This window comes from Rousettus aegyptiacus, unplaced genomic scaffold (genome assembly GCF_014176215.1).
Source record: "Rousettus aegyptiacus isolate mRouAeg1 unplaced genomic scaffold, mRouAeg1.p scaffold_m13_p_9, whole genome shotgun sequence".
Classification (NCBI taxonomy): Eukaryota; Metazoa; Chordata; class Mammalia; order Chiroptera; family Pteropodidae; genus Rousettus; species Rousettus aegyptiacus.
This window is the reverse complement of record NW_023416312.1, coordinates 62,543,984-62,557,389: the sequence shown is the minus strand read 5'-3', so window position 1 is coordinate 62,557,389 and position 13,406 is coordinate 62,543,984. Positions and strand designations below refer to the sequence as shown.

The window sequence follows — 13,406 nt, the reverse complement described above, 5'->3', positions numbered from 1 at the left end:
CCTTTATCATTTTAATTATGATGTGTCTTGGTGTGGGCCTCTTTGGGTTCATCTTGTATGGAACTCTCTGAACTTCCTGGACTTGTATATCTAATTCTTTTGACATGTTAGGAACATTTTCCATCATCATTTCTTCAAATAGGTTTTCTATTCCTTGCTCTCTCTCTCCTTATTCTGGTACCTTTATAATGCAGAGGTTGGTACACTTGATATAATATTAGAGATCCCTTAAATTATCCTCATTTTTTTTCTTGTTGCAGTTCTGATTGGGTGTTTTCTGCTACCCTATCTTCTAAATCACTGATTCAATCCTCTGTTTCAACTAATCTACTGTTGATTCCCTCTAATGTATTCTTCAACTTAGTTATTGTATTCCATATTTCTGAATAATTCTTTTCATATTTCCTATCTCCACTTTTATGTTTTGTATTTCTTTGTTAAATTTCACAATGAGTTCATCTACTCTTCCCCTAAGTTCATTGAGCATCCTTATAAACAGTGTGTTGAACCCTGCATCTGGTAGGTTTCTTGTCTCTACTTTATTCAGCTCTTTTTCTGGAGCTTTATTTTGTTCTTTCATTTGGGACATGTTTCTTTGTCTCCCCATATTGACTATCTCCCTGTGTTTATTTCTATGTATTATGTAGGGCTGCTAGGTCTCCCGGTTTTAGTAGAGTAGCCTTATGTAGTAGATATCTCATGCAGCCCAGTGGCATAGTAACTCACTGATCACCTGAGCCTCATGCCCCTGTTGTAGCCCTTGTATGGGTTGTGTGTGTGTCCTCCTGTTGTAGGTGAGCATTGGTTATTTTTACACATTAATGGGAGGGATTGACCCTTGTACTGATTGATTGTAAGGACTGGCCATGACTACAGTGGAGGAACTGTTGTTCAGAAGCTGACCCTACGGAGCAGGATTTGCTTTAGCAGCAATTTGATGCCTACTCAGTCTGCCCTTTTGGTGTGTCATCCTCCGATACAGCTAATGAGTGTGCTGCCCCCAGGGATTCCAAGGAGGGGCCCAACAGCAGGCCAAACTGCCTCCAGTGCCTTGCCCAGGGTCATGTGGCATGAGCCACGAAGCAATCTGCAGATAGCCACCACCAGCGTTGGGCTTGGAGGTACTTCAAGGGGCCAAGCTGTGAACTGAGGCCAGCTGACACTAGTGACAAGTTTAGAACTGCTCAGCAAGAGGTACAGGGCTTTCCAAGGCCAGACATCACTTGTTTAGATTTTGCAAACCTGTGAGAGATTTTCAGAAAGTCTACAGCATGAGTCAAGACAGGTCATTTTTATGGAAAAGATACTGGAAGCTGCTTGAGTTGGCCTGTGAGTTGGCTGAGGCAGGGACTCAGGGAATCACCAGGCTGGGGCAACCAGTGTTAGCCAGATTCATGGAGACTTAGCTATGGCAGTCACCAGCATCTGCATGCTTGGAGATGGGAGGTCTCAGCAAAGAAACAATGGCTTCTGATAGCACTTCTGTCTGTGAGAAAACTACCCCTACAGCACTTATCCTCAAGCCAGACCATTCAGTTCCTCCATGTTTGTCCCTGCCACCATTCAACCTGCTACCCTAGCACTAGAGCTCAGAGCAAGTCTGTCAGCCAGGAAGTTCAGATGTGGGAATTTTAGGAAAAATGCCTAGAACTCCAGCAGCCTTCATTTCACTCAGCGACAATCTCTGCTGGTTTTCACAGACAGAAGTTGTGGGAACTTCTCTTCCCACCATGGAAACCCTGGCCTGGGGAGCCTGGTGCAGGGCTAGAAACCCTTACTCCTCTGGGGGTACCACTGCAACCAAGGAATTCCTCCTTATTTTAACCTCCACATGTGTGCATGGTACCACCCCTTTCTATGTTTTTGCTCATCCTACCACTCTCAACATATCTTCTTCTGTATGTCCTAATTTTTAGGACATTTATTCAGCCAGATGTCAATTGATTGTATAGTGTTGTTGTAATTTTTATGTGGTCAAAGGAGGAGGCAAGCAGAGCATTTACCTACTTGGCCATCTTGAGCATACATCCCCAGCTTATGTTTTAAATATTCTTTCTAAATAAAAATATTCTTAAAAGTGATGTCGGAAACATAGCAGAGTGAAAGATGTCCCCAAATCTCTCCCCTTGAAACAACAATAAACTGAACATTTAAAACTCAACAAAACACCCAACATGCACATCAGAATGTCTGAGTGTGGGATCTGTGAATAAGAGCTACCACAGTTCAGAACCATGGGAATCCAACAGTAGACTGGGAGAAACAAAGAAGCCTCAAGCAGCAGAGTTCCCTGCAGAAGGAGGGAGAGGAGAGAAAGTGTGATGGATTGCCTGGACAGTACTGCCTAAGAGAGCTGTGAACTCCATTCAGAGGCAGTGCTGAGGGATCAAGTTAGAAAGCAGAGAAGTGGGGATGTCAGAGAAGTAAGGATGGCAGAGAAGCAACAGTTGATTATTACCAGCCGGGGCTGCAAAATGTGAGACTGAGGTGCAGCCTCCAACCCAGGGGGCCCAACGCCCTATATCCTCCAAAACGGAACATCACGGATCCCCAGGGGAATCTGAGCAAAAACTACCAACATGTCACTAACACTGACAAGGACTGACTGAGGGTAGCAAGGATGATTGAATATTTTTTAAAAAGGGATTCGAAAGGTTTACACACCCAGTACTGGAAACCGAAAGAAAAATGCCATCTTAGCAACAGGCTAAGGAGAGATCTTTATATAATAAATTTTTTATGGATAAATATCAGAATACACTTCCATTAATGCCCAGGTGGAGAAATATTCCATAAACACCATGAACAACCAAGGTGACAAGGCATCTCAGAAAGAAATATAAAATTCTCCAGAAAATAAACTTAAAGATATAGAAATACGTGACTTAAATGACAGAGAATTCAGGATGGTACTTTGGGAAAAAGAAACTCAATGAGATCCAAAACAAATCATATCAAAAAATTCAGGAATTAAAAAAACAACAAAAACAAAACAAAACAAAACAACAACAACAACAAAACAACAACCAGATGAGCAGAATTAGTGCCTTAGAAAGAATTCAAACCTTCAAAAAAATCAAACACAACTTCTGGAGAGGAATAACACACTGCAAGAGATGAAAAATGAAATAGCAAATTTGGGAAATAGAGTCGACCAAAAGGAGGAAAAAAAATCAGTGATATAAAAGACAGAAATCTAGAAATAAACCAGAAGGAAGAAGAGAGGTAATTGAAGAATGAAAAATAGTGAAAGAGAAATACAAGAACTAGCTTATAACATCAGGAGAGGAAACATAAGACTAATGGGCATTCTCAAGGGGGAGGAAAAGGAGTAGAGATAGAAAGCATATTTACACAAATAGTTGACGAGATTTCCCAAATCTAAGAAATGATCTAGAGCTTGGAATTCAAAAAGTCAATAGGATACCCAACTATCTCAACCCAAAAAGGCCTTCTTTACTACACTTTAAATCAAAATTATCAAAAATCAATGACAAAGAAAAAAATCTCAAGGCACCCAGAGAAAAGAAGGTGGCTAACTTAGAAAGGAAAACCCATTAGATTATTATCATACTTCTCGGCACAAACCTTACAAGCCAGAAAACAGTGGAATCAAGTATTCGAACTATTAAATGAAAGGAACTACCAGCCAGGAATAATATATACAGCAAAGCTCTCCTTTAGGTATAAAGGAGAAATAAAGACTTTTCTTGACATACAAAAATGGAGGGAATTCTACACTACATTCCCTACATTACAGGAAATACTGAAAGGTGTCAGATCACCTAAAACAAAATGACAAAAAAATACATAATAAGGACTAAGGTGACTATCTGGCAAATAGAAGCAGAGAAGTCCAACCCTTACTAAGAACAGAACATTATAAGCTTGAAATAAGAAGAGATTTGCTATAGCAAGTTAGTAATGAGCTTTCAGCATACATAGGGATGAATTGAGACAACAATGACTGAAAAGGGGAGGATTCAAAGATCCAGATTCACAAAGGGGAAAGGAGATAAGACACATGCAGAAAAAAATGGCCTACTATATCTATCTATATCATCTATTTATATCATCTCTATCTATATATATCTAAATATCTATATCTATCTAGATCTATATCTACATTTATATTTATATCTAGCTATATCATCTATATCAAATCTATCCTCTGCATATTCATAAACGTGACAACAGAAAAAAGATTCAGATATGAAGTATATAACATAAAGCATAAAGGACCAAAGGGAAAATCCACAAAATCAAACCAAAATTAAAAAAAAAATAAAAACAGAGACACAAGGACACAAAAGAAATAGAAACACCAAGCTACCAGAAAGCAAAATAAAAAATGGCTATAGGAAAGCCATATATTTCAACATAGACTCAAAATGAAAAGGTGGAAAATGATATTTCAAGGAAATGGCATTCAGAGAAAAGCAGAAACAGTGATACTAATATCAGACAAAAGAGACTTCAAAATAAAAAAGATAAAGAAAGATACTGATGGACACTTCATAATGATAAAGGGAATCATACACCAAGAAGATGTAACACTTATTAATATCTATGCTCCCAATTAGGGAGTTTCAAAATATATAAAGCAATTGCTAAAAGAACTAAAAGAACAGACTAAAACACTATTGTAGTAGGGAACCACTGTTGGATATGGACAGATCATCCTAACATAAAATCAATAAGGAAACAACGTCCTGAAATGAACAATTAGACCAACTAGACATATTTGACATTTATAGAGCCTCTCATCCCAAAAAAGCTACTTATACTGTCTTCTCTAGTGCACATGGAACATTCTCAAGGAACGACAACCTACTGGGACACAGAGATAGCCTCAACAAATATAAGAGAGTTGAAATATTACCAATCATTTTCTCTGATCATAATGTCTTGAAACTAGAGATCAACTTCAAGAAGAAAGCAGGAAGAACCATAAATATATAGAGATTGAACAACATGCTACTGAAGTATAACTGGGTTGAAGAAGAAATAAAAAGAGATCAAGAGATACATAGAAATGAATGATAATGATAGTACAACATATCAAAACTTTCGGGACAAGGCAAAAGTGTTAATAAAAGGAAAGTTCATATTATTATAGGCTTATCTCAAAAAAACAAGAACCAAGCCCAAGTAAACAACCTAATGTTTCATCTTAAAACAATTGAAAAGGAAGAACAAGTGAAGCCTAAACTCAGCAGAAGGAAAGAAATAATCAAAATTAGATAATTAAATGAAATAGAAAAAGAAAAAGAAAAAAAGAAATGTAATAAAGAGCTGGTTCTTTGAGAAAGTTAATAAAATTAACAAACCCCAGCTAGATTCATTAAATAAAGAGAGAAAGGACATAAATAAACAAAGTCAGGGATGAAAGAAGAGAAATTATGACAGACACTGCAAAAATATAAAGAATCCTGCAATAATACCATGAAAAAGTATATAACACCAAATTTAACAACCTAGAAGAAATAGATCAGTAGTTAGAAAGATACAGCCTTCCTAGGCTGCATCAAGAAGAACTGCAAAATCTAAATAGACCAGTCAGCAGTATGGAAATTGAAATAATTATCGAAAACCTATAAAAAGTACAAGTCCAGGACCAGATGGCTTCAACAGTGAATTCTACTAAACATTCAAAAAAGATTTAATACCTATTCTCCTCAAACTTTTCCAAAATATAGAAGAGAAGGTAATATTTCCTAACTCGTTTTATGAGGCCAATACCACCCAAATACCAAAACCTGGTAAAGCCAACACAAGGAAAAAAAAAACTACAGACCAATATCTTTCATGAACATACATGCAAAAATCCTAAATAAGATACTAGGAAAATGAATACAGCTACATGTTAAAAAGATTATACACCACAATCAGGTGAGCTTTTTCTCGGGGTACCAGAATGCTTCAACATATGCAAATCAATTAACATGATACACCACATTAACAAATTAAAAAATAAGAATCATATGAGCATATCAATATATTCAGAAAAAAAACCTTTGAGAAGATACAGCATCCACTTATCAAAACACTTAACAAAGTCGGTATAGAAGAAGGCCATATACAACAAACCCTCAGCCAACATTATACTTAATAGTGAAAAACTAAAAACTTTTTTCTCTAAGATCAGGATCAAGACAAGACTGTCCACTATCACCAGTATTATTCACTATAACATTGGAGGTCCTGGTAAGTGCAGTCAGGTAAGAGAAAGATATAAAAGGCATCCAAATAGGAAATGAAGAAGTCAAACTGTCATTATTTGCAGATGACATCATTCTCTATCTAGAAAACCCTATAGACTCCACAAGAATACTACAAGAAACAATAAGCAAATACAGTAAAGTTTCTTGAAAGAAAATCAATAATCCATAGCATTCCTATCCTCTAATAATGAAGTGTCAGAAAAGGAAGTGGAAAAAATAATTCCTTTTGCAATTGCAAAAAGAGAATAAAATACCTAGGAATACTACTAATGAAACATGTAAAGGACCTATTTGATGAAAACTATAAGGCCCTATTAAAAGAAATTGAAGAAGATACAATGAAATGGAAAGATATTCTGTGTTCTTGGACTGGAAGAATTAACATAGTTAAAATTAACTTATTACTTAATGCATTATATAGATTTAATGCAATACCCATCAAAATCCCATCAGCACTTTTTAAAGATATAGAACAAAAAATCATCAGATTTGTATGGAAGCACAAAAGACCCTGAATTGCCAAAGCCATCCCGAGAAAAAAGAATAAGGCTGGAGGCATCACTCTAACTTCGAATTATACTAAAAAAGTGACAATAATAAAAACGGCATGGTATTTGCGGAAAAACAGACAAACAAACCAGTGGAATAGAAATTGAGATCCCGTAAGTAAATCCATGTTTATTTAGGCAAATCTTTTTTGACAAAAGATCCAAAAACATACAGTAGAAAAGGAAAGCCTCTTCAATAAATCATGTTGGGAAAACTGGAAAGCTACTTACAAAAGAATGAACCTAGACTGTTGTCTATTACCACACATGAAAATTAACTTAAAATGGATTAAGGACCCGAATATAGGTCCCAAAACAATAAAAATACATAGAAGAAAACATAAGAATTAACTCATGGACCTTGGACTTAAAGAAGATTTTATGAATTTGACCTCAAAGGCAAAGGAAATAAAAGTAAAAATAAATGAATTGGACTACATCAAACTAAAAAGCTTTTGCATAGCAAAAGAAACTATTATCAAGGTAAAGAGACGACCATCCAAATGGGAAAACATATTTGCAAGCAACGCCTCTATATAGGGCCTAATATCCAAAATATGCAAAGAGCTCATATAATCAATAACAACAAAAATACAAATGATCAAGAAATGGGCAGGGGACCTGAACAGATATTTCTCCCAAGAAGACATACAAATAGCTAACAAACACATGAAAAGATGCTCAACACTGCTAGCTATTAGGGAAATGCAAATCAAAACCACAATGAGATACCATCTCATACCTGTTAGAATATCTGTAATCAAAAGAACAAGTAATAACAAGTATTTTAGAGTATGTGGAAAAAAAGGTACCCTCATACACTGCTGGTGGGATTGCAAATTGGTACAGCCACTATGGAAATCAGTATGGAAGTTCCTCAAAAAAGCTAAATGTTAATCTACCTTAAGATCCAGAAATCCCTCTACTGGGTATTTACTCCAAAATCTTGAAAAGCCATATCCGAAAAGACATTTTCACACTGATGTTCATAACAGCATTATTCACAGTGGCCAGTACATGGAAACAACCGAAGTACCTTATAATAGATGACTGTATAATGATGCTGTGGTACATATATGTAATTGAATATTACTCAGCCATAAGTAGAGGTGAAATACTGCCATTTCCAATAATGTGGATGGACCTTGAGGTAATCATGCTAAGCAAAATATGTTAGACAGAAAAAGTTGAAAACCACGTGCTGTCATTTATATGTGGGATGTAAACCTAAAAGCAACAAACAGTACAAACAAGCAGAGACTCATGGACATGGACAATACACTAGTGGTTACGATAGGGTTAGCGGGGGAGGAGAGGGGGAGAAAGATAGGGTAAAAGTGGTCAAATATGTGGTGACACAAAGAAATCTAACTATGAGTGGTGAATACACAATGCAATGTATATATCTACCTTACTGTTGAATTGTATGCTTGAAACTTACTGGATTTTGTTAATCACTGTCACCATAATAAAAAAAAATATTCTTGACCAAAGCTCATTCTCCTGTGATTTGACTATTTATCATATATTAGGAAGCAGCACAAATTCTGGTAACAGTGTGCATTTCAATTAGACTTTAAAATTATACCTCATTGATCTGTAATTTGCGATACTCTAGGCATGAAGACTAAGAAAAGAATAAGTCAACCAAAATATTTGAAAACAGTTTCTAGGAGTCATGTTTAAACATAAGTGCATATACTTAGCAAATACTTCAAATGCACCTATATGTTCATATCAAATGCTAATTAGAACTGATACTTATTCAGTTATTATGTGCAAGTCTATCAGGTAGTCTCTTTAGCTGTACCTCTATTTTATCAGCAAATGTGGCAATTACATTAAATTAAATGCAGAAAAACTATATTAGAACAAAATATGTTAGATATTTCCAGTGTTCATTTGAGTCCTCCTCCATCTTACCCTCAAGCCCCTTGCCAGGCACTTATTCTTTTCTTGTATTTTCAAACTCCCATCTCCCAAAATCACATTTTGTCATATTATTTAGAGCAGTTGAGTACCTAAGTATCCTTGTTGGTGCACAAAAATGACATTCAGCTTATTGAAAGTGCATGTCTTCAAGTGAGGCCTAGTTAGATGGAATAAGATAAAGGTAATAAAATACATACCCAAAGTTGGTGCCTCTGCCCAGGGGGGCTTAGCTTGAAAAATGCACCATAGAAGGAAACAATGTTTTTGTGGAAAGAGTATTTCTTCAAAAGGTTAAGTTCAGTCCTGAGATCTTCTTCTTCATCCTTTAGAATAAGAACAGAGAGTAAAGCTATGTTATTCAATGACTGTGGAACTCTAAATATAGATTAAAGAAGGAGAATCCTATGGTAATCCATTATATTCCACAACAATTTATAATAAAATCTCAACTAGAATTGCCAGAGAACAGAACTGTGGGTACCTGGGAATTTTAGAGAAATTAAAGGTCAATTGAAAATCTTTTAATTCAATGGTTCTCAAAATGTGATCCGTGGACCAGCAGCAATGGCTACTTTATAAAGTTTTCATTGAATGATATCATTATGGTTTTGTTTGTTTTGTAACATTTTAATTGAAATATAATTTACATACCTTACAATGCATCCATTAAACGTGTAAAATTCAATGTTTTTTAGTATATTTACAGAATTATGCAACCATTACCACAATCAATTTTAAAACATTTTTATAATCCCAAAAGAAAACCCCATACCCTTTAGTTATCAACCTTAAATTCTACCACACACACATCTCACCTTTAAGCAACTACTAATATATTTTATATCTCTATAGATTTATCTATTCTAGATATTTTATATAAATGACAGTCATATAATATATGGACTTTTGTGGCTAGCTTTCTTTCCAAGATTCATCTGTGTTACAGCATATATCAGTATTTCATTCATTTCCATTTACTATTCATTAAGTGATGGACTTTTGGGTTATTTTCACTCTTTGGCTATTATGAATAATGCAACTATGAGCATTCATATCAAGTTTTCATGTTGATATATGTTTTCATTTTTCTTTGGTATATGCCTAGGAGTGAAAATGTTAGGTCAAATGCTAACTCTATGTTTAACATTTTGATGAAATGCCAAACTATTTTCCACAGTGGCTGCACCATTTTACATTCCCTATAGCAAAGATAATTCCAATTTCTCCATATCCTCACAAACATTTATTATTTTCTGTTTTATTATTATAATCATTGTAGTGGGTATAAAGTGATAGTATCTCATTGTGGTTCTGATTTGCAAATCCCTGATGACTAATGATGCCAAAGCTCTTTTCATGTGTTTCCTGGCCATTTGTATATGATCTTCAGAGGAATGTCTAACTGAAAATCTTTGCCCTTGTTTTTTAATTGGGTTATTTGTCTTTTTATTATTGAATTGTAAGATTTATTTAAATATTCTAGATGCAAGGACTTTATAAGTTATATGAGTTCCAAATATTTTCTCTCATTCTGTGGGCTCTCTTCTCACTTTTTTGATAGTGTCCTTTGAAGTGCAAAATTTTTAATTTTGATGAAATTCAATTGATCGATTTCATGTTTTGTTGTTTGCATGTTTGATGTCATATCTAAAGATCCATTGCCAAATATAAGGTCATGAATATTTACCTCAATTTTTTTTTAAGAAAATTTTATAGTTTGAGCTCTTTCGTTTAGGCCTTTGATCCATTTTGAGTACATTTTCATATAAAGTAGGGGTTCAACTTTATTTTTTTACATGTGGATATGCTGTTGTCTCAGCACTGTTTGTTAAAAAGACTATTCTATACCAATGAATTATCTTTGCATCCTAGTTCTATTTCATTGATCTAAATACACCTGTCCTCATACTTGTACCACACAGCCTTGATTAGTTTGTGATTCGGTGTACTTCAATGGTATGGCTTTGATCTGTGCTGATCTGTTTATTTATTTATATATATATATATATATATATATATATATATATATATATATATATAAATACACACACACATACATACACATACATGCACACACATATACACACATATATGTGTATATATATGTGTGTGTATATATATGTATAATTTACTTCATATACATATGAAGTAAAATATGTAAGTGGTCTGTTCTCACTGAACATTTCTGCCTACCAATGGTAACATTTGAGTGTATATTTCTGCAGACATATTTATATGTTAAGGAACTAGCTAGAGATGCCAATGATAAATGTGTAGAGATATAATCAACTGGATATATATATAAAATCTAAACAAGCTTATTGTTCTTTTCTATAACTTGCATGTTTTATTTTATCTATAACTTGCATTTTTTCTATACAAATAAAAATAAATGCGCTTCCTTTTTATGGATGCATAGCATTGCATAGAATGGAGATATGGGTTAGGGCTAGAGGTATTGTTTTTAAGGATTATCTACATAGTGATAATTGAAGCCATCTATTTGGATGAGACCATCAAGGTAGAGTACGTAATTTCAAGAGATTTTTCTAGCAGAAGACAGTATAATGTCATCAGAAAAGATCATCTTCACTGGGAATTAGTGCACCTGGGCTTCAGCACTTATAACCAAGAGTTGGAAATTTAGTTAATCTTCACAAGTTTTAATTTATCCTTAGAAATCTGATGGGAGATGGAAGCCATTACATATCTTCATGGAATGTTAGTGGAATCAAATAGGATAATATACTTAAAATTCTTTGAAATCTTTGGAAGAATGTTATAAATGCAAGGTATTATTATATAGTATCATCACTACTTGATCTCATTTGAATTAGTCAGAATGTTATCAGACCTATACACCTCTCTCCACTTCCTACCTTAATCTACAAACAGCAAATTTCATTTCTAGCACATTTGTTATAGTGGGGAATGGGAAGCAATTCAAATATGTCTGCGTGTATCATGACCACCAAGTAGTTTTCATAATCATTCTGTAACTCTCCTTAGCTAATATAGAAAAAAAGATCTTCACTTCTTAATGATTTGAAAATCATCATTTTTTGTATATACAGGTATAATACACTAGAAAAATATATCAAAATATTAACTTGAAAAGGTAACAAATAGGAATTTCCAATGAACATATCACTGGTTTATGCATTTAGGTGTCATAGTCCTAACTTACAGGAACTTACATAAAGGGAAGTAAGATTTACGTACCTGAATAACATAACTGTTGATGAATACAAGATAGTGAATAATGAAGTTGAGGGTGATGTGAAATGACTTGGGAAGTAACCTATACTTGACAAAGGAATCCCTAACAAAGTCTTTTGTATCCCTATTAGCTCTAAATTTCATTTGATTGTAATTTTTAAAAAAAGTTCTCCTACTATATCTATTAAAGTTCACTTGTGTAACCTTTTCAGGAAAATTCACTGTACAAAGTGAAATATATTTATAGTATGTAAAGTAAAAAAGACTATAAATTAAAAACAGTTACATCCTGTTCTGGATTCCAGTGAAAAAGATAGCAAGATATAACACTCACTTCTTTGGGGCAATGAAAAGGGCCAATTGGCATGAAAAGCAATAAAGGGCTTAATAGTTATCTTTAGGTCTCCCAAGAATTTCTTTCAATTACCATACCTGATGACCTAGGTCTAGAGGAAATATATGTCTTTTAGCTGAAGTGAATAGGTAACTGAATATATCTAATCTAGTCAGTTATCATTTTTCTTCCTTGTTAACTTATTTTCTAGGACTGAGTAGAAAAGATGGGCAATCTCTTTTTATATTTTCCTATATTGTGGCTGGGGTTTAAAAATAGTTCTTGAATAAATATAACTACTAGGTTTTGTAGTGTCCCCAAGTATATATAATATATCTTGCAAAAGAAAAAAAAGAAAAAAAAAGAAATAAATGGCCAGCATCTGCAAACATTCTTAGCATTTCCCTGGATTTCCAGTGGATTTATCCATAAATATTCAACTACTAGAAAACAAATCTAAACGCGTATTTGTCTTTAGGGAAGGTGATGATGCCTGATTTCTCCAGTTGGAAACCCTTATGGCAGCTTCTCTCTTTGTATTTATTGTGTAATGAAGGCATGAATGAATAAAACAATCAAACTGGAAGAGCAGAATTACATGAAAGTTCGAGTTTCAGTTTCATTAGCCTTTAATAAGTTACTTTCTAATTCCCTTTTCCTGTTTTCTACAAAGCTAAAAGTTGATCCTTGTGGCTTTCATTCTTGCCATGTAGGACCCTTAAATATTCTGCTTCTACTGTGGTGTGGCTCTCCTTTGAAATGGTTATAATATCTGCCAATACATAGAAATCAACTTTAGGAAGTAGCAATTCTATATGTACATGGGCACTCTCAGTTCCTAGCAAGGCACCAGGGTTCTGCTGAGAAGAAAATACATTCATAAAGTGTGCAATAAATAGAAATGAGATGATGGTGCAAGGATAAGAATACGAAGAACAGCTTAGAGAGTAGCAGAGAACAGACTGAGTCCTTTGACGTGTTTGGTAGTTTGATATTAAGGAGCCTCCTTTTCTATCTAGGTTAGAAAGCTCATGTTCTCAAGCAAGTATAGTGACTGGTTTCTAGGCAGCTATGTAGTTACATTTGACCATACTTTTTAACCCTGTTTATATGTAGGCAAAATATTCTGGTGCCATTTTATCTATGAGG

The 13,406-nt window shown here is 34.4% G+C and overlaps 1 protein-coding gene across 3 annotated transcripts in view; it reads right to left on the bottom strand.

Moving 5' to 3' along the window:
• NRK (Nik related kinase) overlaps positions 1-13,406 on the bottom strand; it is a 165,699-nt gene that overhangs the window by 62,853 nt on the left and 89,440 nt on the right. For all 3 annotated transcript variants that reach the window (XM_016166764.2, XM_016166765.2, XM_016166766.2), the window contains one exon: positions 8,902-9,027. In XM_016166764.2, coding sequence (XP_016022250.2) covers positions 8,902-9,027 — 126 coding nt within the window. The remainder of the gene's footprint in view (positions 1-8,901; positions 9,028-13,406) is intronic.